The sequence below is a fragment of the Agelaius tricolor genome, unplaced genomic scaffold (assembly GCF_023055355.1).
Source record: "Agelaius tricolor isolate 1412-34295 unplaced genomic scaffold, bAgeTri1.0.p SCAF_7, whole genome shotgun sequence".
NCBI classification, from domain to species: Eukaryota; Metazoa; Chordata; class Aves; order Passeriformes; family Icteridae; genus Agelaius; species Agelaius tricolor.
This window is the reverse complement of record NW_027269267.1, coordinates 5,156,131-5,180,436: the sequence shown is the minus strand read 5'-3', so window position 1 is coordinate 5,180,436 and position 24,306 is coordinate 5,156,131. Positions and strand designations below refer to the sequence as shown.

At 42.8% G+C, this 24,306-nt stretch overlaps 1 protein-coding gene across 1 annotated transcript; it reads right to left on the bottom strand.

The window, feature by feature from the left end:
• Positions 1-346: 346 nt before the first annotated feature.
• Positions 347-21,942, bottom strand: UBASH3A (ubiquitin associated and SH3 domain containing A). The gene is made up of 14 exons (XM_071430196.1): positions 21,597-21,942; positions 16,939-16,992; positions 14,935-15,121; positions 13,216-13,414; positions 12,268-12,437; positions 10,458-10,666; positions 9,577-9,703; positions 7,424-7,523; positions 6,289-6,411; positions 5,473-5,565; positions 4,167-4,311; positions 2,110-2,216; positions 1,494-1,600; positions 347-785 (listed from the first exon to the last, which is right to left on the bottom strand). The coding sequence occupies exons 1-14, from the start codon at positions 21,707-21,709 to the stop codon at positions 648-650; spliced, it is 1,872 nt and encodes a 623-aa protein (XP_071286297.1). The 5' UTR covers positions 21,710-21,942; the 3' UTR covers positions 347-647.
• Positions 21,943-24,306: the final 2,364 nt, after the last annotated feature.

The following is a 24,306-nucleotide window of genomic DNA, read 5'->3' as shown; positions in this document are numbered from 1 at the left end:
AAATATTTTAGACCCTTTTGCAATAAGCATCACTTGACAATTGCTGGATGAGGAGCTGATGTGATAGAAAATGGACTCCCTTCACAGAAGAGGTAAATTCAGAGTCAGTGTGGTATTTGCTCTCACAGAACTGATGGAGTGAACAGGAAACACAGTGGCTTTGGCTAGAGCTGGTCTCCTCTTTGGGTAGGAGTTGTCTTTTTTCAGTCCCAGTTTTTCTGTTGTCTGATAATATCCAAGTGACTAAAGAAGGAAAAAAAAAGGGAATTATTGCTGGATGTAGTTCAGTCTTAAACACAGAACATTGTTTACTTCAGTGCCTCGTGGAGTGGAGTTGATAATCAGGTAGTTATATATCCATATTTATTAAACATTTTTATGCTCAGGAAAGGTTAAAAGGTGCTTTTCTCACCACCATCAAAAGTCTTATTTCTCAGTTGAGCCCCACCTCTCAAGTTCATTCTTCTCAGTCACCAAAATAAAAACAAAATCCGAGCACCAAACTCAGAAGTGTTTTTCTGTGCTTTGACAGCTCAGAGAGGGCATTTCCCACCCTCTGTGTGTCTTCTGGATGAATCACTGGACTGTGATGAACCATAATCTGCCTTTGGCTCCTTTTTGACAACTGCAAAGGCAGAGATGGCCTTTTAATCTTCCATGATAGTATTTCTCCAGTTAAATGCTGCATTTGCTCCATGAGTTAATGTCTTCACTGGTGGGTTGACCATCTGCCATTTGTTCTCCTCTTTCTGTTCTTCACAGAAGCACATGCCCAGGGCAGGGATCTGAGAAGGAAGTTACCAGCAGGGTCACTGCTTTGACATGAAGGAGGGGCTTTGCCACAGAAAAGAGCAGCCCCTGATATTCTGTCACTTCTGAAATGAACTAAAACCAGGCTGGAAGCCTCGGGGGTGAAAGCTGAACTTGTGTCACCACTCCACATTCATACCTAGGCAAGCTGTTCCTGTGCCTCACCCTCCCCCCCACAGTAAAGAATTTCTTCCTAGCATCCCATCTAAACCTACTCTCTGTCAGTTTGAAGCCATTGCCCCTTGTCCTGTAACTCCAGGCTCTTGAGAAGTTTCTCTCCATCTTTCTTGTAGGCTCCCTTCAGGTACTGGAAGGCTGCAATTAGGTCACCCCAAAGCCTCCTTTTCCCACTTTGAAAGGAAGGAGACCAGCTCCAAGTGGAGAGGTTTCCAAATGTGCCTCTTGTCTGTAGGTGTTACATGACATTGACTTTCCAGATGAAAATCTTCTCCAAAGACTTAGCTGCCAGTCACATACAAAGCCCCCAGAATAAAATCCTTCTCTTTACCTCCAGTGCTTTGCTAAAACTGTGTGTGACTCCCTTTGGAAGGAGAGAGCTGATGTCACTGCTGCTGGCATGCTGTTACACATGTCTAGCTGCATGAGCACTCTCCTTATTAAAAACACAATGAAAACAAAATGAAACAACCCAAAGGCTTCCTGATGGAATAAAATCCTCTCACCTTCTGCACCATCTGGGCAAAGTCTCTGCTGTCTCTGCTGGGGAGCCCTGTGAGTGCCCGGGTGAGAGATGCCAAGGAGGAGCCATGGCCCACGATGAGGATGGCACCTGGCACAGCAGGAAAAGCAAAGAACCATGGTGAGAGAGCTGCAGCACTGCCACGTTCTCCACCAGCAGAAGGGGATGAGGTGGCTTTAGGGCTGTTCATCTTTGCAGACCTCTTTGATAATGTGGCAGAGTGTGTTGTGATGGGCAGAAAATATCGGGTGTGTTGAGCATGCCAGCTACTGAGAGAAGGCATTTGTGAGGGAAAGAGAAAAAAGCTTTCCAGAAAAGCATGTTATCTTTTGCTGAGCTACCTCCTGGTGTAGAAAGACAAAGAAAAGCATATACTTTTACAATTTAGTACTCTGTCTCAATTTTATTTCACTTTTTTCATTTCTATTCCATAAATTGCATTTATGTTACTTCAGTGTAGCCCAGGGCAAGCACTGAGTCTACCTTAAGCTCTGTGCAGTGCCAACAGCTCACATTAAATGTGTTTCTGATGGCAAATCTCTGCCAGTTCCTCTTACTGCAAGGGTCTGACAGAATATTCAAAGACCTGGGACCCCTACCTTTGCAGGGGCAGGCACTGATGATGTGTTTGATAACCGCAGAGCTCCTGCTGACATAGTCTTCATAACTTTCTGATGGCACCAGAGAGGAGAGTGGGAAGTTACCCCTGACAATAAAATCACAAATATATGTTAATCAAGATGAATGCACTCTTAGCAGCATTGAATGACTACACCAGAGAAAAAGGCACTTAGTGAAAAGATTTATCTACTGCCTTGGCTTACACACTGTTACCTCTGCTTGTCTGAAGCATTAGCTTCTCTCTGAGTAATTTCCATTCCATTTCATGTCTAAGTCTCATAGCTCATAAAGCACCAGACGCAGGGAAAACCAGGCTTCAATAAAACTTGTAGTTTACAGTGGAGATTATTTAAAGCAGGATTTGCGCCTAAGAAAACTTTGAGTAATTCTGCCAGCAAGAAGCACTGCCCAGACATGAGCTGCAGAGCTGCCTGGGTCTTCTAATCCTGACTGAGTTCAAACAGGAGAGACAACAATGATGTGAATGCTTGCAAGATTCGGTACCTCAGCATTAATCTCTTCAATAAACCAAGTAAATAAAAATGTACAATGAACAAGGCTTATCTGCAATGCTGGCCAAATGGATAGTAAAGGCTTTCACTGCTAGAGTTTAAAAAAAAGGTGTTTCCAGGGACAGAAATCACAATGCCTCACTCCAAAATATCTGAGCACTTTTGCTGAGACCAGGCATTCTTTCATTTATATACCAAGGCTTTTCAAGCACCCAAAAAAACTAAGAGCCAGACCTTGACACTGCTGTGAATCAGGGCAGCCTCAGATGCCTGGTGGGGCTTGGGTGATGGACAGCTTTTGCAGGGCTTGAATTGGTAAAACCAGACCCTGCTGTCCCACGAGCTCAGTAGTAGGGTGACCCTTGCCAGTGAATTTTGTTGTGCTGACGCTTAATATTATATCTGTTTTTTACTGATACCCTTTGCTGATGATCCTTTAAGTGATCTCACTCATTGGTAACAGCTGGCACCCAAGGATTTTTTAGCCCTGCATGTGATGGGAAGAAATTGGCATTCTATGTGGAATTTTATAGTTCATCCCCCCTGTTTTTGCCTGGACCTGAGTGAGCTGTGAGGGGCCTCAACACTGTAGGTAACATTGCCTTAGAGATTCCCCTCTGAACCTCCCACTGCTGTGCATTTGCACTGTTTCTTTTGAGGCAAGTGATTTTGGACCAAAAAATAACCCTAGAGAATACAGCCTGTTAGTGAAGAACACACCAGAAAGACCTGTGCTCCAAAAAATAAGGACTTTGGAGACTTTATGCAGTCTGAAACAAAGACACATCCTTGGCTGTAAGGAATGTATTAAGAAATTAGATGCTTCCTTTCCCTGTTTCTTGAATATGTGGGAAATCCCAGAGACAGCTGAGTAATTTCCTGGATCTGGCTGTGCACTGCAAGCACTGAGCAGCCTGGTTTGTGAACAAGATGAGGAGTTAGACTGAACTGGAGGTTTATCATTTCCTGCCAGGCTGTGGTTTGCAAGAGCTCCGAAACGGCATCGACCCTCACCCTGCCAAGTTATGAGGGCTCCAAAAAGTCCTTGCTGAGCACAGTATTAATCTTTGAGCAACTTAAAATGATGCCAGAAACATCAATTAAAGTGAAATGCTCGTATCTTGCCTGTCCCCAAAACCTCTTGCTGCTGCCCTGCAGACCCTCAGCCAAGGGCTGACTGACCTTATATAATGTCACATTTCTTTGTCACTGAAAATCAGGTTATTCTTCACATTTCCAAAGTGTTTCTCACATGAACCAAAGACAAAAGCAAAGCTACTGAGACCTGACATTAATGCCCATAATGTCAAGGCAACACCAGAGGAGGGCTGGTCCCATGCACAAGACATTTGTGCTAGTGCACCCATGTGCTGGTGACAGCATATCTTATTTCTATATCCTATTTTGATCTGAATTAGATCAGAATCACCCCATCTTTGCAGTGTTTGCAATGATTTGTGACACATGAAAGGACAAGACATCTCAGGGAAAACCCCACAGCTTTATCAGCCAGACACAATTACCTGTAACTGGTGTCTATGTCGTAAGATGCCTCCACCAGTTCTGCCACAGTCATGAATTTAGGGATTGCTCTGCTTGCTTCCCACTTGGTCCATTCAAACAGTCCTGGTTCCACCCTGATTCTGACTTTTTGATTTAATTTAAGCCCTGCAAGAACAAGAAATAGATCTTGGGAGAAAGGTACACTCGAAGTGCTACATTCAGGCTATATATTCTGCTTTGTTTGCTGTTATACTTTCATTAATGAAAATTAATTACTTATTAGTAACCAGCTGATTAAAGGAAGCCACCATTATATTCTTGTATGACTAACATAAAGGGACTGCAAATTATTATCATCATAATCATAATTTTTGAAGCTCTCTTGTGATGCTCTGCTAGAGGGGAAAAACTCAGTTTTGCAATGTTGCAATCTGAATAAACTTCAGACAGGAAATATTTTTACCATTTTTATCTGGCATTTTGCCCAATGTTCCTCAGTAAATTTGCCATCAGTGGGGCAGTAAACTGTCCAAATTGTCCAGTATTAGAAATGGAATTCTCTTGTCAAAAGAAATATTTTGAGTATTCTCAAGACAGGTTACTCCATGGCAGTGAATGCATTCTGATGTAAACATGGCAATGAAGTGTGAACTTGCTGAAAGGAACGGGAGATGAAAAAAGAAGAGAGGGAGAGGAAAGGAAGGGAAAGATGTTCTGCAATATGAAGGATTAAAATAGTTTGGCTTGCAAAAGGAAGCATGGAAGCAGTCTTCCCTGATTCACAATCAGTTCCTTCAGAGCTCTGGAAACATCTGATATTTGGGTCAAAACATTTTCTGGAAGACATGGCAGTGGTGATTGGATGAGCAGCTACTTATGTTGAATTCCAGCAGATATGAAACACCTCTTTTATATAACATTAGATTGCAGTCTAACTAGGAAAGCCCAGAGTTACTCTGATAAATCCCACAGAATGCACACACACACACACCAGCAGGTCCATTCTAACCAGGAAAGCCCAGAGTTCCTCTGATATATCCCACAGAATGCACACACACACACACACCAGCAGGTCCATTCTAACCAGGAAAGCCCAGAGTTACTGAGATATATCCCACAGAATGCACACACACACACACACCAGCAGGTTTGTTGCTGCCTGCCTTACCAGCAGTCAAAACCACCTCGTGTTGCCTGCTTAAAGAAAACCACAAACAACCACAAAGTTGAGCATCTCCCTTAATTGCTGATGTCAGAGGCTTCAGAGAGGTTTGGTGAAGATGTTTGCAGTGTGGCAGAGGCACCTGGCAGGTTTTGCTGCCTTACCCTGCAGTACATGCTGAGCTGTCTGCACGCAGCGCAGGGCAGGGGACGAGTACACGTAGCTGACTGTCACCTCCTGGTCCAGCAGAGCTTCCCCTGGATGGCAACAGCAAAGTGTGACAGATGAGAGATTACTACAAAACACTTTCTGCAAAAAAACCCTCAGAACTTTAAAAATTTCATCCACGTGGCATATATTGACAGTCCCTTTCCATTCACTTTTTTCTCACTATCTGCTGATTGAGCTCATTAGAAAGCTCATTCTGGTGGAAACATCAATTCTGAAATGAGTGCTGGAAAGATAATTACAGAAGGTTCACCCCAAATCTGCAAACAGCAGTTAGGCATGTGGCTGTGTCCATAAATGTGAACCATCAGAGACAAGCAATTGCAGGAGACCAGCACTGTCACAGTCATGCCTCTTGCCCAGGGAGCACAATCTGGTGAGTGAATTGAGTCAGCCTAACCCACAGCACCCATCCTCCTGCAGCAAGGTGACCACACTCTGCTGACCATGGAGCTGCTCCCTCTGGCCAGCCCCTTCACTCCCATTCATCCCTTGCAAACAAGCAGCAGGGCACAGGGCATGTTCTGATTTCTTCCAGGAACCAGCAGAGGGGATCTCAAAGACAAGTAATCAGCTGTGTTCTCTGTTTTACTTTTTAAGAAGATATTGCAGTGGTTGCCCACAGAGAATTGTGGCCTTAATTCAGTGCTGGCAGGAAATTTTTCTGTTACAAGGCCAGCATGAGCTTTGGCAGATGATGACAGCCTGCTTCCCAAACCCTTACATTTGCAGGAGGATAATATCCAGCTTACCTATAAGCTTTGACTGGAAAATACCACAGCAAGATAAAGGAGGATCACATTCAAACTGCTTCATGCTGTCTTTCTGCCTCGGCAGGGAGGGGGGAAAGTTCAGATCTGCTCTGTAGTATTTCCCTGAAACAAGGCAGGACGTTTTGCTGTGGCACAAGGGAGGCAGCAGCTGTGGTGTATTTGTTTTACAGACAGTCAGTGTCTCACTGATGAACAACAGCCAGTGCTATTACCTTATTTTAAGATCAAAACACTGGCTTGGGAAATCATCTGTCCTAAGAGAACAGGCCCCCTCTTCCTCAAGCTGAGAAGGAGCAAATGGGGAGGAGGAGAGGAAGAACAGGAAATCAGGAGAATTTGGCTCTGTGGGACTCAAGACAAACAAAAATTGACTCCCTATCTGTATTCTTTTACAGATGCCAAAATCACTGAAAAAACCCCATTTCCACTGAATCAAAATGAAAACAATTGATTATTGATTACACAGCTATATGGTATATATATACACCACTCTCCTTATCTGGTGTGAATTCCATGCCTTAAAGATGGGAAGTCTCCAGCATAGCAAGGCAGACTTTCAGCACAAGCCTCTCACTTGTGAACACCCACCTTCTTGTTCCCCTCCTCCTCCTGACACACATTTCCCTGTTTTGGGTCAGTTTTCTTCACCTGAAAACATACCTTTTTATTTTTATTTTTTGAGAGAGAGAGGAAATTCAGATTTTTATTTAGGTCAGTGCTGGCATTTCATTTCCACCACAGATTGCCCAGGTTAGACTAGTGATGTAGTGTGACTCTGATCAAGAGCCCACAGTTCTGACCCAGGCCCAGAAAGGTGGAGGGGTCTGACAAGAACCACCTAATGAGAGGTGATGAGGGTGCTCCTGTGATTTGTTCATGCACAGAGAGACACACTTCCATCAGCAGCACAAGAGCTTTGTTTATCTGCAGAATGTAGGGAGCATAAACACGATGGATTTTAGGACACCGTGACCTGGTTATGCGCAGGTTGAAGCAGCACTGTGCCTGACCTGCACTGTTATCATTTACACAAAGATTGAATCTCCTCTACCCATTCCTGGGGTTAATTGGGTTTGGTCCTGGCTTTTGAAGATCCTCCTGTTCCCTTACTCACCATCTGCAGTCAGGCACTGCTGAAGCCAAGACTTGCCAAAGACCTGATCCACTCTTTCCCCGTGGCTCATCACCAGCACCCCTCTCCTCAGGGCAGCGTTCTGGGAAGAGGGAATTTCATAAGGATGTTATCTACAACCTGCAGGAAAAGCCTGGATTCCTGGAGAAGAGACAGCAGAATAGATGCCTGTCCTTAGGACAGTGATAAGCCTGACTGGTTCTTCACTGAAGGCAAATGAAAGAGAATCATAAAATCATTAAGGCTGGAAAAGACCTTCGGGATTTTTGAGTCCAGCCTTTGACTGACCAGCACTGAGTGCCACATCCAGATGTTTCTTGTACACTTCCAAGTTTGGTGACTCGACACCTCCCTGGGAAGTCTGTTCAATGCTTGACCACCCTTTCAGTGGAAAAATTCTTCCTGATATCCAGCCTGAACCTCCCCTGGTGTGGCTTAAGGTCTCTTGCTCTTGTCCTGTCAAAGGTCACATCCTTGACCCTCATGGGCTGAAGGTTTTAATTCTGTGTTAGCACAAGTGAAAAGCAGTGCTGGTAACAGATCTTTCAACCTCAGTGTGGGAAGGAATCATAATTTTAATTTATATCATATGGGTGATATAAACAAAAAGCAGAAAATTAGCTAAGATCTGACTGGCAATGCCCTTTTCTACACCAGGACTAACACCAAGCTTCTCCTTCTTTTCCTAGTGAAAATACTGTTCCTACAATTTCATTTGTGTGGCCAAATCAACAGTGAACCCAGATCTCCTACGAGGCCACTTTTTTACTCAGTCTGCATGGAATTACAAATAAACTTGAAGTAGTTTGAGGTTAGTATACAATGCACATTAAATACAAATGAGAAGAAGATAAGGAGAAACAGGTCAAAGGTTTTAAAACTTTAAAACAGTGTTACTGCTGCAGGACTGAATTAAGTGCTCTGCATCTTCAGCAACAGAGAAGGGAACTCTTAAGCAGTTGTTTGAGGTTGATGTTCATGCATTCTGTTAAATACTTGCAATTCTCCCACGAATCACCCATCAACAGCCACAAGGTCAGAGTATAAACCCAAGGTTTTGTGGTCTTCCCCTTCTCCTTGAGAGGAACCCAGAGGCCATGGAAACTCTAGACTGGAGATGTGCCCTTCTGCAAAACACATTTCTCAGGCCAAGCCTTGGCTCTGCCCCAGATCTGACCTGGATAAGAGAGGCCAAGAGCCAGAGGAAGGACGTGTGACTTGTTCAGAAAGTTCTTACAGTCATATAGATGTTGTCCTAGAGGCCCCAGGATGGAAACTCCCTCAAGGTGCCCCCAGTTCCTCTGATGTTAGCACAAACCAGCCCAGGGTTATTGCCCAGCACAGCAAGCTAAAGGGGTTTCTGAGGCATGTCTGTGCTGAAAATGCATTTTGGCATCTCTGACAGAGCCAAAAAGGCAACTCAGGTGCAAATGTGCTGTAGGAAAAAATCAGAGTCCTTATTCGTTTTGCTCTTCCTCCCAGAAGATCAGTGGACATGGGAAAAATTGATCATGTAGATTTTGGACCTGAGTGAAAAATGTGATCCTACCAGTGCTGTGAACCACTCCAGCTATCTGTTCTGTGCAGTTATCTGCACTAGCTACATATCTAAAAATAAAGAAGAAAAATGAACATTTCAATATTATCTGGGGCCATGGAAACCTCCAAGCTGACATCCACAGAATCCAGATGTAAGAGCAGCTGTGAACAGTGAGCCTAATTCTGATTTATTTACTCTGCCTGAAGCCACGTGGAAGTCAGGGGAGGTTGTGCCTGTGTCTCACCTGTCAGACTTGTCTCCATGCCCACTGAGGAGGCTGTGCTCAGAGAAACCTGAGCAGAGAATTCATGTGTTGTGCTACTCTGACAGGAACAGGGAAAGTTTATGAAAGACAAGTGTGATATACATCATATACATTAAAAAAAACCTATGAGATATGATACAATACCATATGAGTTTGTATGTATATATAAATATACAATATAATAAATAAAACAGTATGTATAAATGTACAACAAAACATGAAAATATGAGGGAAGAAAAGGAAGATACTACTGAATTTACTAAATGCCATTAATTAGTAGCATATTTGCCTAAGCATGTGGCAAAGATGAGAAATGGAAAAAACAATTACCTGAAGAGAAACAACATTGGTTACACTCCTTGACATACTGAGATTATGGGCTTCCCCATTTGGCTTTACATTGGGTTGCTTTTCTGTTTTGGTGAAGGATCTTGAAGCTGTGTCAAAAACATATTCCCTGTAGAAAAAGCAGAAGCAACACACACACACACAAATAGAAGAGACTTTTGAGTCATGATGTTGTTTACAGGACCAGCAAGCCAGGATTCATGTTCCATTCAACATTTTTTGCACACTTGCAATCCAGCTCATCACTTTGCTGTTCATTTAGAATATGCCCCATAAAAATTAGGTTAAAATATGAAGAACTGATGGTGTATATTGGGTGTAACCCTGCCAAAGTGGGACCTTCAAGCAGGAAATAACTACCTGGTGGCCTCCTCCCTTTCTCTGAGATATCAAGAAGCACACCAAAACTTCCCAGCTTAGAAAAATCAGCTCTAATCTGCAAGCAGCATCAGCTGTGCTGCAGAATGAGGTGCAGGAAGCCAGACAGGTGCCTTCTGATGCAGGGCACATCAACAAGATAAGGGTGGTGCCAAGGTGGTGGAGCAACCTTTGTGTGGTTTCATTTCAAGCTAACTTTACAAGCCCTTGAAATGAGGAGAAAAAAAAAGAAGAGATCAGAGAGCCAGGCTGAAGGCTGAGCCTACCCTGGCAGAATGTGCTCTTTCAAAATGCATTAGGGTGTTCATGTTCTTCAAGAGTGATCAGGGGTCATCCCTGGAGCAGCTGAACTTACGAACTCTGTGCTCAAACCTGCAGCTTTGTGTCCTGTCTCTTTTCTCTCAGAACATGTCCCAGCATCCCACCCAGACCCTCAGGACGCCCAGCAAGGAGGAGCTGCCAAGGCAAAGCCCAGCCCACATTACCTGTGCTTGACCCAGGTGTCTGACTCGAGGGCTCTCTCGGTGTAGTTCTCGGGCAGGAAGCCCCTGCAGCCGGTGCGGTGCGAGGTGCCGATCACCCAGCCCTCGCCGGCCTCGCTCTGCTGCCTGGGATCCACGTAGATCAAGTCCCCAGCGTTGATCATCAGCTCATCAATGTTCTGGGGCTTGTACTGGAAGAGGGCCCTGAGCCTCTGCAGGGACACACAGCAGGGTCAGGGGGTGTGCCCCGGGCTGCAGCTGCTCAGGGGATGGTTGTTCGCCTGTCCCGGACATAGAACCAGCTCTGTTTCCCTCTCTGCAGCCTGCTCTGCTGTGGCACTTTGGAACCAGCTCTGTTTCCCTCTCTGCAGCCTGCTCTGCTGTGGCACTTTGGAACCAGCTCTGTTTCCCTCTCTGCAGCCTGCTCTGCTGTGGCACTTTGGAACCAGCTCTGTTTCCCTCTCTGCAGCCTGCTCTGCTGTGGCACTTTGGAACCAGCTCTGTTTCCCTCTCTGCAGCCTGCTCTGCTGTGGCACTTTGGCAGAGGAAAAGTGTAGGGGTTTTGGAAAGAATCTGAGATGGGACCTCTGAGATTTTTAGATGATGTGATTTATTTTTCTTCTACATAGGCAGGAAGGGTGAGTTTGGCTCACATCTTTACTGCATGGTTCAGAAGGTCACAGGACCCCTAGTTAGAAGACCTTTTAAGGATTTTTTGACCAATAAAACACTGCCAACAAGGATATTTATGGTTTTGACCCAATCCTTAAATATTTCATCTTATGGACCCATGCTACAGTGTAAGCTTTCTTAGCCAACCATGTTATGACACAAAAACCTACAGTGCTGCATTCTAAACCTCTTGTTTTCCTCTGTAACTACTTTTATTTTTCTATATCTTACACTCTAAAATGCTAAACTTTCCTCTACTTAACTTAACATGTCTCTGCTTTAAACCATAAAGCCACATTCTTAGCCAGGCTCTTAGCACCTAAGTTTGGAAACCTTTTCCAAGGTCTCAGATAAAATCCTATGTTTAATTCTAAACTTTGGCTTCCAAGCCCAAAGTTCAGAGAATTCCCTGCATTTCAGATTCCAACAGAAAAGGAAGAACTACCACACTTACAATCTGTTTAAATACAGGCACTTGGTTTTCACAAAAATACTTTTTTCCCCCTCTAACTGGTACAGACATTTGCAAGCAAACATAGATCTGACCTATTTTTGTGATTGCTTGCATGTCTCCTGAGTGTGACTAAAATCCAACATGAGACTTGTGACAAAGCGATTTACTGATCTGACAAAAAGCTCTTGAACATTCTGTAATTTAAATTTGGAAATGAGAACTGAAAGAATGTTGACTGGTTTCAACTGAGTCTGCTAAGCAGAAAATCATCAATGAGAACTGACCCCTGCTCACAGCTGCAGTTTTCATCATGGCTTGAACAATCAAGAAAACTAATTTTGCTGAAGGGAATTTTGCTGCAAATCTGTAAACTGACAAATCCTAGAAAATATTAAAGAATCACAATTTCTTGTCTCTTATTTTCTCATGTCATGGTAAGATTAGTTTTCTTCCCTGGGGTTTGGATTTATATTTTGAGACATACAGGTCAAGCAATCTGCCAAAATAAAGGTGTTATCTACTGATTCAGGAGTGCAGTTCTTCAGCCCAAAATGGCACTGGAAACAACCATGCTCTTTGAAACCCTGTGTTGAGCAAGCAGAGATTTTCTTAAGGATGAAAAGGGCAAGAAGACTGTAGATAAGAAAATGAAAAGCTCAGGAGATGCAATAAATCTGATTCCAGTACCTGGTAATGCACAAAACGCATGTCCCGTGAATAGAGAGCAGCCACCCACTGGCAGGGCTCCCCTGGGTTAATGCATTTGGCCAGTTGTTCCAAAGTCTTCAGGTGGTGAGGATAAAACCTGTGAGCCAAGGTGAGGTGGAACTGCTTCAAGGAGGGCTTCACGTGGCAGTCTGGGGATGAAACAATCACAGCACAACATAGGAAGAAAGGTCATTTAAAACTCCTCTTGTTTTATCCCACACAATCTGCATGATGTAGGAAATATCACAGCAACTAGTGGTAGAGCAGATCTACTGAATAATGGTTTTGAAGGGCGTCATGGTTTTGATCATGCCAAAATCATTCACAAATCTGGACTGGATTTGCTTCCTGGCTTCATCTGTGAGGAAAAGAAATGATCATGCTTGAATTTCTCTCCCAGCCTGAGGTGTACTGAACTCATTTCTCCCAGACAAAGCTGTGGTGGGGCTGTGCCCCTTCAGTCTCCACTGGTGATGCAGTTTCCCTTGGAAAAGGAATTGGGCCCTGTTCCTAAGGATGGAGCCAGGCCATTTACAAACTTTACAACATTTGTATATTCTAAAACACATTAAATATTTTGCTGAAGTCTTCTCCAATAACTTTCGTCTTCTGAGTTCAAGCTGGGCCACAGCACCATGAGGGTGGAGATCTAGGATGTGTTATGTCCCTGCCCATCTCAGATATCCTGATCAATCACCTGCCAAGTTGCACACAAAATTATTTCGGCTTCTAGGCAAAAGTGCTGTGTCTTCAAAGATTAAAACATCCTCCTCTGGCCACTCTGCTTGTAAATCTGTAGCAGCAGAAGCTGTTAGCTGGCAGGAAAACATCATCTAAGCTCCCCTGGAGACACAGGGAATGTTTTCAGTACTGTGGCTACACATTTGTGCTACAACCCTCCCATTTTCCCCCTGGTGTTGGTCCTACCTGCCAGGGCTGAAGCCTCTGTTGAGAATGCCACAGCAAAGTCTTTGAGGACATTTGCCTGGCTGTCATCAATGAAGAAGCCAAGGTAGCTGGGAGATGCATGTAGTGTTAGGAAAATGGATGGTGGAAAGATCTGGGAAAAGCTGTCACCCACTTTCTTTAAGACGTCATACAATAATTCCACTTTCTGGTCTTCACACTGAAAGAAAACAGAGGAGGAGCAGGCTTCACCCACCAGCTCACAGCCAGTGTTGTAGCCTCTGTCATACAGCACTGCCAGAAAACTGTGGGGCTATAAACTTCCTGAGAAACACAAAATACCTAGGAATTTGCCTGAAATCCCTGGCATTAAACCCAGCAGTATTTGGCAGCTGGATCAGCACAATGTCCTGGTTCTATAACAGGAGATGGAGCCTTCAACCCAAGGTTTATCTCACTTGGGTAGGAAAAGGCCAAAATATTTTACCATCTGTCAGGTGTGCAGGAACCAGTCTGAAATGAGCCAGGGATCATGATTTCCTTCTTCAATTCCAAGTAGGAATTTGTGTTATTGTTACCCTATAGTCCTTTACTGAGATGTGCAAGGTGAGGGTTGCAATGCAGTCATCTCTTCCAGGCAGGCCTTTAAACTTAATGCCTCCCAAGTGCATGGCATTCATTATTTATGAACGATTTTTGTTCTGTAGAATTGTGTTTAATGGTCAAAGAGCACCACTCAGTATTTTGCAACAGTCTTATTTTCACTGTCTCTACTTTTTGGCATGGTTGTGATGACCCACCCTTGGTGGGAAGGAAGCACTCAATGGTTTAACATAAAAGCATGATGAACAAAGTAATTTTTGTCCAGCTGCTCTAGCCCAAGCCTGTTTCAGCACATCCCAGACACAGCTGATGTTCATGTGTTGCACCGTCAACATGCTAAAACTGGATCCCAGGAGGCTCCAGAGTTTTTCCAGACCAGTCCAATGCTGGACATCACAAAAGATTTCACAAAATCTTCAGCTTCAATAAAAAGTAAAGTTTGGGACACACCACCATAGCAGTGATGGGGCTCTCTAGGGAAGGCAGATCTTTTCCTGAGATTCCCACAGGCTTGTACCAAAGCTGTCTGCATCCTAGGATAACACTGTCCCTGCTGCACAGCTGGCTGATGGCAGTCCCTGCTGCCCTGGATGGGAAGGTTTATCATCCTAAATCCATGCAGCAATGGACACATGGAAGCCTGACAGCTGCTGGACTGCACAGGGCTGCTCTAGATGGATCTACCAAAATGGCACTGGAAACAACCATGTTCTTTGAAACGCTGTGCTGAGCAGGCAGAGATTTTCTTAAAGATGGAAAAGGCAAGATGACTGCCACCAAGCAAATTAAAGGGTCAGGAAATGAAATAAATCTGATTCCAGTACCAGCTGCCAGCTACCCCGAAACATCCAACTCAAGCATTAACTGTGACCCAAACATTCAGCATCACTCAGGCATTAATCATCACTCAGACATTAATCATCACTCAGGCATTCAGCATCACTAAGACATTAATCATCACTCAGACATTCAGCATCACTCAAATATTCAGCACCACTCAGACATTAAGCAACGTGCCTGGACCTGGCTCACGTCATTTGATCACCAACAAGTTGTGGTGTCAGACAACAGCAGGTGGCCCAGTTACACCAAACATCACCCAGCTGAAACCCGACCCCTGCACTGTCCTTGCCTCACCGTGAAGAAGTCGCAGAGGGTGATGTGTGGGAAGACCTCGTGGGCCCTGTTCTTGCCGCACTGGCGCTTGCTCTCCCTCCAGAAGTCCTGCAGGCGGCTGTGCAGGCGGCCCCGGGGGCACAGGTACAGGGCATATTCCTGGGGGATTGGGTCATCCAGGGAGGGGTCATTGCAGTGGGAATGCAGCCTGAAATCAAGAGTACAATGCTGAGAGTGAGTGTGTGCATTGCTCTGGTTTCCTGGGGCTGAAGGCCTCTATTGTCACAGGCATATTTTATGAAAAATCCTTTTGATGGGATCTTTTTCTCCTGAGAAGCTGAGAGGCCTCAGAAATGAAATGTAAACAATGGTTATCTGCTGCTGTGGAATGCAACAGGTGCATCTGGGATTGGTCTCATGTGGTTGTTTTCCATTAATGGCCAATCACAGTCCAGCTGTCTCGGATTCTCTGGTCAGTCACAAGATTTTATTATCATTCCTTTCTATTCTTAGCTAGCCTTCTGATGAATCCTTTCTTTATTCTTTTAGTATAGTTTTAATATATAATTTTCTTTTAATATAATATATATCATAAAATAATAAATCAGCCTTCTAAAACATGGAATCAAGATTCTCATCTCTTCCCTCATCCTGAAACCCCTGTGAACACCACAACATTTGGTGACCCCAAGTGAGGAACATTACCACACTCTATAACAGAGATCACAAAAAGGAAATACAGTTTTATTTTATTTCAAATGAAAAGCTGAAGTTAAAGCTCAATTTTCTCTCTGCAGCACTAAATAACTGAGAAATTTTTTTCTGCTTTTTTTTTGACTACTTTACATTTTTTCATGTGCCTTTACTCCTGTCAGTGTCAGCCAGCTGTGCAGCAGGGACAGTGTTATGCTAGGATGCAGACAGCTTTGGTACAAGTCTGTGAGAATCTCAGGAAAATAAGGAAAACTAAAAATAACTTTTTTAGGGTTTGGGGTTTTTTCCCCCCTTTTTCATGACTGGAAACAGAGAGCTGGAGGAGGAAAAAGGCAATAGGTGGAACATGTCGAAGAATGACAAAATTAAAACCAGCTGAAGATTAAAAAAAACACTCAGAATGACCTTTTTTATTCAGCCCTAAGAAAAGCTAGCAAGACAAATCAGAAACACACAAGGAAAGGTCAGAAATTTATATGCCATGTGATCATGTTGTTCGCCATGTCTTTCACATGATGTATGTTTGATTTTGCAGCTGTTGGATTGGGAAGGGCTGTTGGGAAGTGTGGCAGCATCCCTGAAAAAAATTATTTGGAAAGAATATGCCATTCTCAAATGCCTCCTCTGGCTTTTTACAAAAGAAAATAAAATAGAAGAAAAAAGAAAAAAAAACTGAACCAAGGAAAAAAGGGGGGAAAAAGACAAAAGAAAGTGCAAGGAAAGACTGTATTTAATGTGAAGGTGAATTAAAACAGCAACAAAAAAAATCAGTTATCAGCACATGAATGACACTCTCACTCTGTGAGAGTCTTGGTAGAGAGGAGAAAACTTAGTGGCATTCAAAACTGAGAAGTTATTTAAGTTGTAATAATACCTCCCTCTGACCATCAGCCTTTCACCTTAATTTGTGATGGGCCTTTCTTTTCCCCTTCAGCTGTTGTTTCTGCACGTGTTTCTAAGTGCAGTCAGGGGTTTACAAAAATTTTCCCTCTTTCCTTGCTCCTTTCTCTCAGGAGGCTTAAAGCTGAGGAGGATTTTCTGACCAGACAAGCTGGTCCTATGGACTGACCCATTGATAACAGTAGATGCTTGTTTTTAATTTACCTGGACCTTCTGCAAGTTACCTTGTGTCCCAGAATAAGTACAAATATAAATATTTCTCTCTCTGAGTGAAATAAAAAAAAAATCTCAAATTCAGGTTTGTTTTTTATGGCACCTAACTTCAAATTCAGCAACAGGATGAGCACGTCAACAAGGATTTTTAGGCAGCTTTAAAGGTGAAGGCACACCTTAGAAATCACAGGTACTTACCATTTTACTGCATCTTCTACTGTCTTTTGTCCAGTAGCAACCAAAGCTTTTTGCCTAGAAAAAGCACAAAATTGGTTCCTCAGAATTCCTGAAAGAAAACTTTTATGAAGTAAAGGCATTCAGTGTCTTTGGTCATCAAGTCTCTTTTCCAGCACAGGCAGGACCTTTAGCAAGAAGGTTTCTCCTAGCAAATGTTATTGTTCTTGAAGCCTTCCAAACAGCTTTTTCCTCCCTGCAGGTCTCTAATTCCTTGAAGATTGGTACCCTGTGCTCCCCATGAGATGCCTTCCTTTGTGTTCTGGAGGTGTTTCCTTAGCAGCCTTACTGACTGTATGGATTTCCTTGGGGTTAGATGAACCACCCATCCAAGCACTGTAAGAACAGGGCTCTCTTGGTTCATAGCAAAAAGGGGCTGATTCAAGATGCCAGGCCCAAGCCCATACATTAAAACTAAGCAAAATTACATTGGGGTTTGACATCTGGATTGAGGACCCCCCAGAGCCAGCAGAGAGCCAGATCTAAGCCAGCAAATGAGAGATGAGGGACAAAATCTCTCATTTCTCTCTGTTAATGCAACTTCCGTTCTCTGGGGTAGGATTTGGTTTCCTTTTCTAACTAGAGCTTTCAAAAAGCCAGCCTCAGGTTTCACATGAGCAAATCTTTGTGCCTAAATACTGGGTAACGGGTGGAGGATTCCAGTGCTCAAGCAGCAGCTGCATTCATGATCCCCATTTCCACCCCTGAAATGCCCCAACAAACTTCTCAGAAGCAGCATGAAGGGGAAGTAGAGACAGAGGACACTGAAAGAAAACAACTGAATTTCTTGGGATCTGCTGATGTCTTTCCTTCTCTTTTGAGGCCATCTTTTCTGGCCACTGGCTCCTGAGGGCATTGAGTTGTGTTGTCTCCTCCCATTTTTGTTCTTCATCCATCCCCATGACACCATCACACATCAGCAGTGTGTGCTCTGAGCTGCAGGACTCAGGCTTATGTTCTCTCCCAGTCTTCTGCCCTCTCTTCAGTGTAAAAACCACACCTGGGCTTATTAATAACATTTATATGCAGCCACTGCTGGCTCTTCAGTGGGGGTCAACAGGGATGAGGACAAACACGAGCCTTTCCACTCAAACTTTACCTTCTACCTCTCCTCTGAGCCCTCCTTCTGTCCCTCTCCTCACACAGTCTTTTCTGCTCTGCTGTTGGATTAAGCCTTTTTCTCACCCAGAGATGGGGCAACTGAGAGGTGATTTAAAAAATTCTATTCCATTTTCAGTCTCATGTGAAGGGTGAGACAATACAGATGTTATAATTCACACCATCACAATCAGAAGCCAACTATTTCCTACTTACAATACATCACAAGTGTTTCTTGGCCTATCAGCTTTTGCCACACCATGCTGTAAATGCCTCAAAGCCAATCATCTAATATTACCCCTCGTGGGTTGTGGTGGTGTTCACAGGGGTTTCAGGACAAGGGAAGAGATGAGAATGTTGACTCCATGTTTCAGAAGGCTTGATTTATTATTTTATATTATATTTAAAGAAAATTATATATTAAAACTATACTAAAGAATAGAAGAAAGGATTTCATCAGAAGGCTAGCAAGGAAAGGAATGGAATGATAATAAAATCTTGTGACTGAGCAGAGAGTCCGAGACAGCTGGACTGTGATTGGCCATTAATTAAAAACAACCACATGAGACCAATCAAAGATGCACCTGTTGCATTCCACAGCAGCAGATAATCATTGTTTTTCTTTTCCTCTGAGGCTTCTCAGTAGAAAAAATCCTAGTAAAAGGATTTTTCATAAATTGTGTCTGTGACAGTGGGTCCTACTCCAATGCATAGCTCTATTTCTCTAAAATATCCCGTCTTATTTGCAAGGCCATCCTTTGAAACTTGTTTCTAGCTCCATTTCTCTCTCAACATTATCTGTTTTATTCCATGGCATTTCTAAGTCAGCATCTCTTGTCTCAAGGTTTGCATGCAGATGCACACTGAGTGAGCCTTCTGTCAGAATTCTCTACCAATCCATTTCCCAGCCTGTGCCTGGTGGCAGCATCAGTGATGGCAGGGTTCAGAACCACTCCCTGCACCTCCAAGGGAGTGTTTCACCACTTCATGCCATGCTGCTCTCCCACCTGGGCACAAGCTCTGTGCAAACAGCTCTGAAGCTACAACCGAGCTTGGCTTCAGATTTTCTTTACAATGAGGCCTTCAAAATTAAATGTAATAAGACAAGTGAGACCTGAGGCCATGAACTGCCATCCTGCTCAGTCCCATCTCATTGTTCTCTCGTGCTCCTCTCCGTACCCGTCCCACCTTTTGTCTCATCACATATGAGGACGTGATTTCCAGCAGGAAATTCCAGTAGGATGATTTCCAGCAAGGTTTATAGAGCCCTTAGCACCAGGGGTGTGACTAATCCTACACTTGCAAGATGAGAAGTCAAAACTGAAAAATAATGCAAAGAATAAGTTCTGCACGTACCAATTTCTCTCGGATAGAGAGAAGAACAAACCATTGAGAATCTGTAATGAAAGTAGATTAAAAATACATCTACAGTGAGAATGAGCTGGCTCTTCCCTAAAACAGAAACTGCTGGCACAGTTTCTTGTGGAAATTTTTTGATCTTAGGCTAGACTTGACCTTCACATATTTGAGTTTTGTTTATTGGGGAAATGCTGCTTTGGCTTGTTGGTTCTACATGGAAAATTTTGTAATCCTTCCACCCCACCTCATATTTCTCAGGCCAGGACATCTCAAAAGAAACTTTTCAGTGCTTTCATTCATGGTTTAATTGAGGGACAACAGAGACAGTTAAAAGGTTTTTTAAAAATACAACCAAAATTTTGAAGGTCTTAAGATCAATAATAGGAAATAAAATTTTTTAAAATGTCTTTTTGAGATTTTGTTATCTTACACCAATTTGCACTGTATTTCTGCTGTTGCTTCTTGATTTTGAACTGGGAAGCACAAAGTCATCTCAGTAACAGCAGAAAGTGTTTTGAAGGGGATTGGAAAAGCATCACATAAAACAGAAAAAAATTCAAAAAGTAGCCATTACTTTGACCTGACCGAAGTTACCGTATTAATAAAGAAATTTTGAGCCATATTTTCAGCTAAAATTCCATTGTGCATCACTGGGAACAAGGGACTCACAGTCCCCTTGAGAGCTGTGCCCATCGTGTCTGATACTGTTTGCTACCACAGCTGTTCCCAAAAAACAACACAGCACTTACAGATGGAACCTCTTCCACTCACTTAATTTTCATTCAAAAGGTAGAGAGGTACTGCTCTTCTGTCTAAAATATTTCTATGATTGGTTCTTTGATATTTAAATAATAAGATTTATTTTTTGAACAGTTTGAACAAAAATGTCCCTACTTGCCATCCAGAAATTGGAAAATCCTCCCCAAAACATGCCTGTCCAACATGGGAGATGTTTGGGGGAGGAATGACCTGCACTTTTCTTTTGCATTAACTTGTTTACCTGCCACCAGTCACTCTCCCATCCATTGGACTTGCCAAGAATAGAGCCTCATTCTTTACTATGGCATTTTCTAGGCAGGACATAATTTTTGGAACAAGACCCTGATTCAAGACAGGAAGAAAAATTGACTTAGGGGCATCTTAAGGAGAAAAAACAGTTTCCAGTGACGCCGTTCAGCAGGGGATTTTTGCCAGGCCTGAAAAAACCTTTGGCTAGAGATTACACCCATGTTTAATTCCCTTATAATAAGAGTAATAAGCAGAAAAAAAAATGAAAGAGAATGTATCCCAAGAAAAAACTATGGTCAACTTCTCAACTCATTGAGAAGCCTCTCAAAACTCAGGATGTGGAAAGGTTTGTGCCTTAGGTTTACACAGTATTTTAAAATATTGGATATTGAGCAGATTGGTTTTGCTGCATGGGCAATACACATTATATATGAGAATATATATGTGAGAATATATATCATACTATAGATTTAGATTTACACAGTATTTTAGATTTACACAGTATTTTAAAATATTAGATTTTGAGCAGATCGGTTTTGCTGTGTGGACAGTACACATTATATATGAGAATACAGGAGAATAGATTTCCTACTATAGATTTAGATTTACACAATACTTTAGATTTACACAGTGTTTTAAAATATTGGATATTGAGCAGATTGGTTTTGCTGTTTGGGCAATACACACTATATAATATGAGAATATATATATGAGAGAATATATATCATACTATAGATTTAGATTTACACAATATTTTAAAATATTGGATATTGAGAAGATCGGTTTTGCTGTGTGGGCAATACACACTATATATGAGAATATATATATATGAGAATATTTATCATACTATAGATTTAGATTTACACAGTATTTTAAATTATTGGATATTGAGCAGATTGGTTTTGCTGGGTGGGCAATACACGCTATATATGAGAATATATAAATGAGAATATATATCATGTATCATACTCTATATGAGAATTTCCTTATAAAATTCAGAGCAAGACAGGTCAGATCCCTGCATGGGAACATCACCCCCAGGAGCAGCCCAATCTCCTGAGCAAGAAAACCAGGCTGCCTAAATGGGGATTTTATGGCAAACCCCTCATATCTTGGATAAACCTGCCAGAGCCAGGGCAGCTGAGCACAGTACTCACGCGAGATGAGCCGGGAATCCTTTGGCCAGGAGAGGCTCCAGGAGGGCAGAGGTGCCCCTGCCCCGGGGCTTGTTGGACACCTTTGAGTACAGCTGTGCCTCAGCCACCGCCATCTCCTCCCTGTCCTCCCTCTCCGTGTGCTCTGGCACGCTGGCAGGTGGGAGGAGGGTGTGAAGGAGAGAGGGAGGGAGTCAGAAAATGAAACAGAGAGAGAGAAGGAGGCAGATAAATGAAAAAAAAACCAAAAACCAACCTTACACCCCTTGTGATCTTTTCTGACACAAGCTGACATCCTGTTTTCATAGAATCTGCACCTCTGAATTTTTGTCGTAGGGTGGCTGAAAAAGCAAAAGCTTTTCCTATCCTATTTTCCTATCTGCCCTGGCACAACAAGATGAGGAGCCCAAAGGTAACCACCACAGTCAGAGTGGGCTTGCTGAAGGAGCTGAGGTGGAATCTATAAGCTTTTCACTTATAAACTGTCTCCTGAAAGCCACAAAATCCACCTGAGCTGCAACTGCACCATGGGGGGAACAACTGGGGCTGTCCTGCAGTGAGTAGGAAGATAGTCTGGAGGCCAAAACTCTCCTTTTGGGCTCAGCTTTCAAGTCCTCCTGCCCATATAATATGTGGTTCCTGCTTTGGTCTTCTCAGCCAAAGGGAATGAGCAACCAAACCGTGGAAGATTAAACCCAATGTCCTATCCAGACATCACACCCTGAGGCTGAGCTTGGAGTAGCTCAGGGTGGAAGCAGGGAGAAGAATTTGTCCTTTCCAGTGGTGCCAATCCCACTGTGGGAGCCTTTGCAGAGCTGCCCTGGCTGGTCCCCAGCCCTTCCAGCATGGACAGAGTGAGTGAATTGGTGGGTGACAGTTTTTCTGTCCTCATTGCAGGTATCAGTGTTCCTCTGGAGGACAGGACACCTCACCCCATGGACTGAACAGATCACCTGAGCTGCTGGTCACCTGAAATGAGCCCTCATGTTTTCCCCACTTTGGCTGAAGTTCCCCTTGGGACACCTGGCCAGCTCGAGCTGGTTCTCCAGCCATTTGGAGAATGATCAGAACTGTCTGAAACCTGGTGGGGAGAGTGTCCCCATTTCCAGGGAACGCTGCTGAAAGAGTGACACAAGAGATGATGAAGGATTCCTGATGTCATGGCTTAAGTTAACAGGATCATGAGTATCACTGTCATATTTTCTGGAAAAGTCCCTGTCACTGTCATATTTTCTGGAAAAAACCCTTCCCAGGATTTCTTCTCCTGGGAAGCTGAGAAGCTTCAGAGAAAAATTAAAACAATAATTATCTCATTGCATCTCCTGTGTTTTGTTGCTTTAAAATGTGGTTGCAGATTGTTTATCCAACATGTGAATTGTTTTTACTTAATGACCAATCACTGTCCAGCTGTGTCAGGGTTCTGGAGAGTCACAAGTTTTCATTAGTACCTTGTTAAGCCTTCTGTAAGTATCCTGTCTCTATTATTTAGTATAGTTTTAGTATAGCATAATATAATATAATATAATATAATATAATATAATATAATATAATATAATATAATATAATATAATATAATATAATATAATATAATATAATATAATATAATATAGTATAATATAGTATAATATAATATAATATAATATAATATAATATAATATAATATAATATAATATAATATAATATAACATCCTTCTAAGAACATGAAGTCAGATTCATCATTTCCTTCCTGCCACAGGGGACCCTGAAAATACCACACATGAGGTGGGGTCCTCTCCTTTGGAAGTGCCAGTCTCCATCGTGCACAGAAATAGGACTGAAGAGCTTCTCTCATCTCAGCCATGATTCCAGGGACATGGATTTTATCATGGAAAATTTTCATGTCCTCCCTGGCCTCTCATTGTTTCACTTACACTGCTGTGGCTTTTTGCATCATCCTTCCTTCTCCTTCTTCCCTCCATCCTTCCCTCTATCAAGAATCTCTCTTCTAAGTGAAAACAACCCAGCCAAACTATTACTACTCTCGAGCATTCCTTGCAGCTGAGTGTATGTAGCCATGATATTTTATGAAATATCCTTTCCTTAGATTTTTTCTCCTGAGAAGCTGAGAGGCCTCAGGAACAAAATGTAAACAAAAATTAGCTGCTGCTGTGGAATGCAACACATGCATCTTTAATTGGTCTCATGTGGTTGTTTTTAATTAATGGCCAATCACAGTTCAGCTCTCTCAGACTCTCTGGTCAGTCACAAGATTTTATTATCATTCCTTTTCTAATCTTAGCTAGCCTTCTGATGAAATCCTTTCTTCTATTCTTTTAGTATAGTTTTAATATAATATATATAATAAAATAATAAATCAAGCCTTCTAAAACATGGAGTCAACATTCTCATCTCTTCCCTCTTCCTGGGACCCCTGTGAACAGCACCACAAACGTACATTTCCATTTTCTAAATTCCAGAGTACAACTGAGTTGATCCTTCAGCAACATGAGATGCTGCTTTTTCACAAACCTTCTGCAGGCACATGGCAAATGCTAAACCCAGTGAAGGAGGAGCAAGGTGAGTCTGTGAGATCAGAGATGAAGAGATGAAGTCTCAGGGCTTTAGCTGGTCAGAGTGACCTCGAGATTTGTTAGAAAGTCTCTTTTCCCAGCCTGGTGCTCGAAGAACTCTTCATTTCTTGGTCTCAAGGTTGTCTATTATATCTTATCTATAA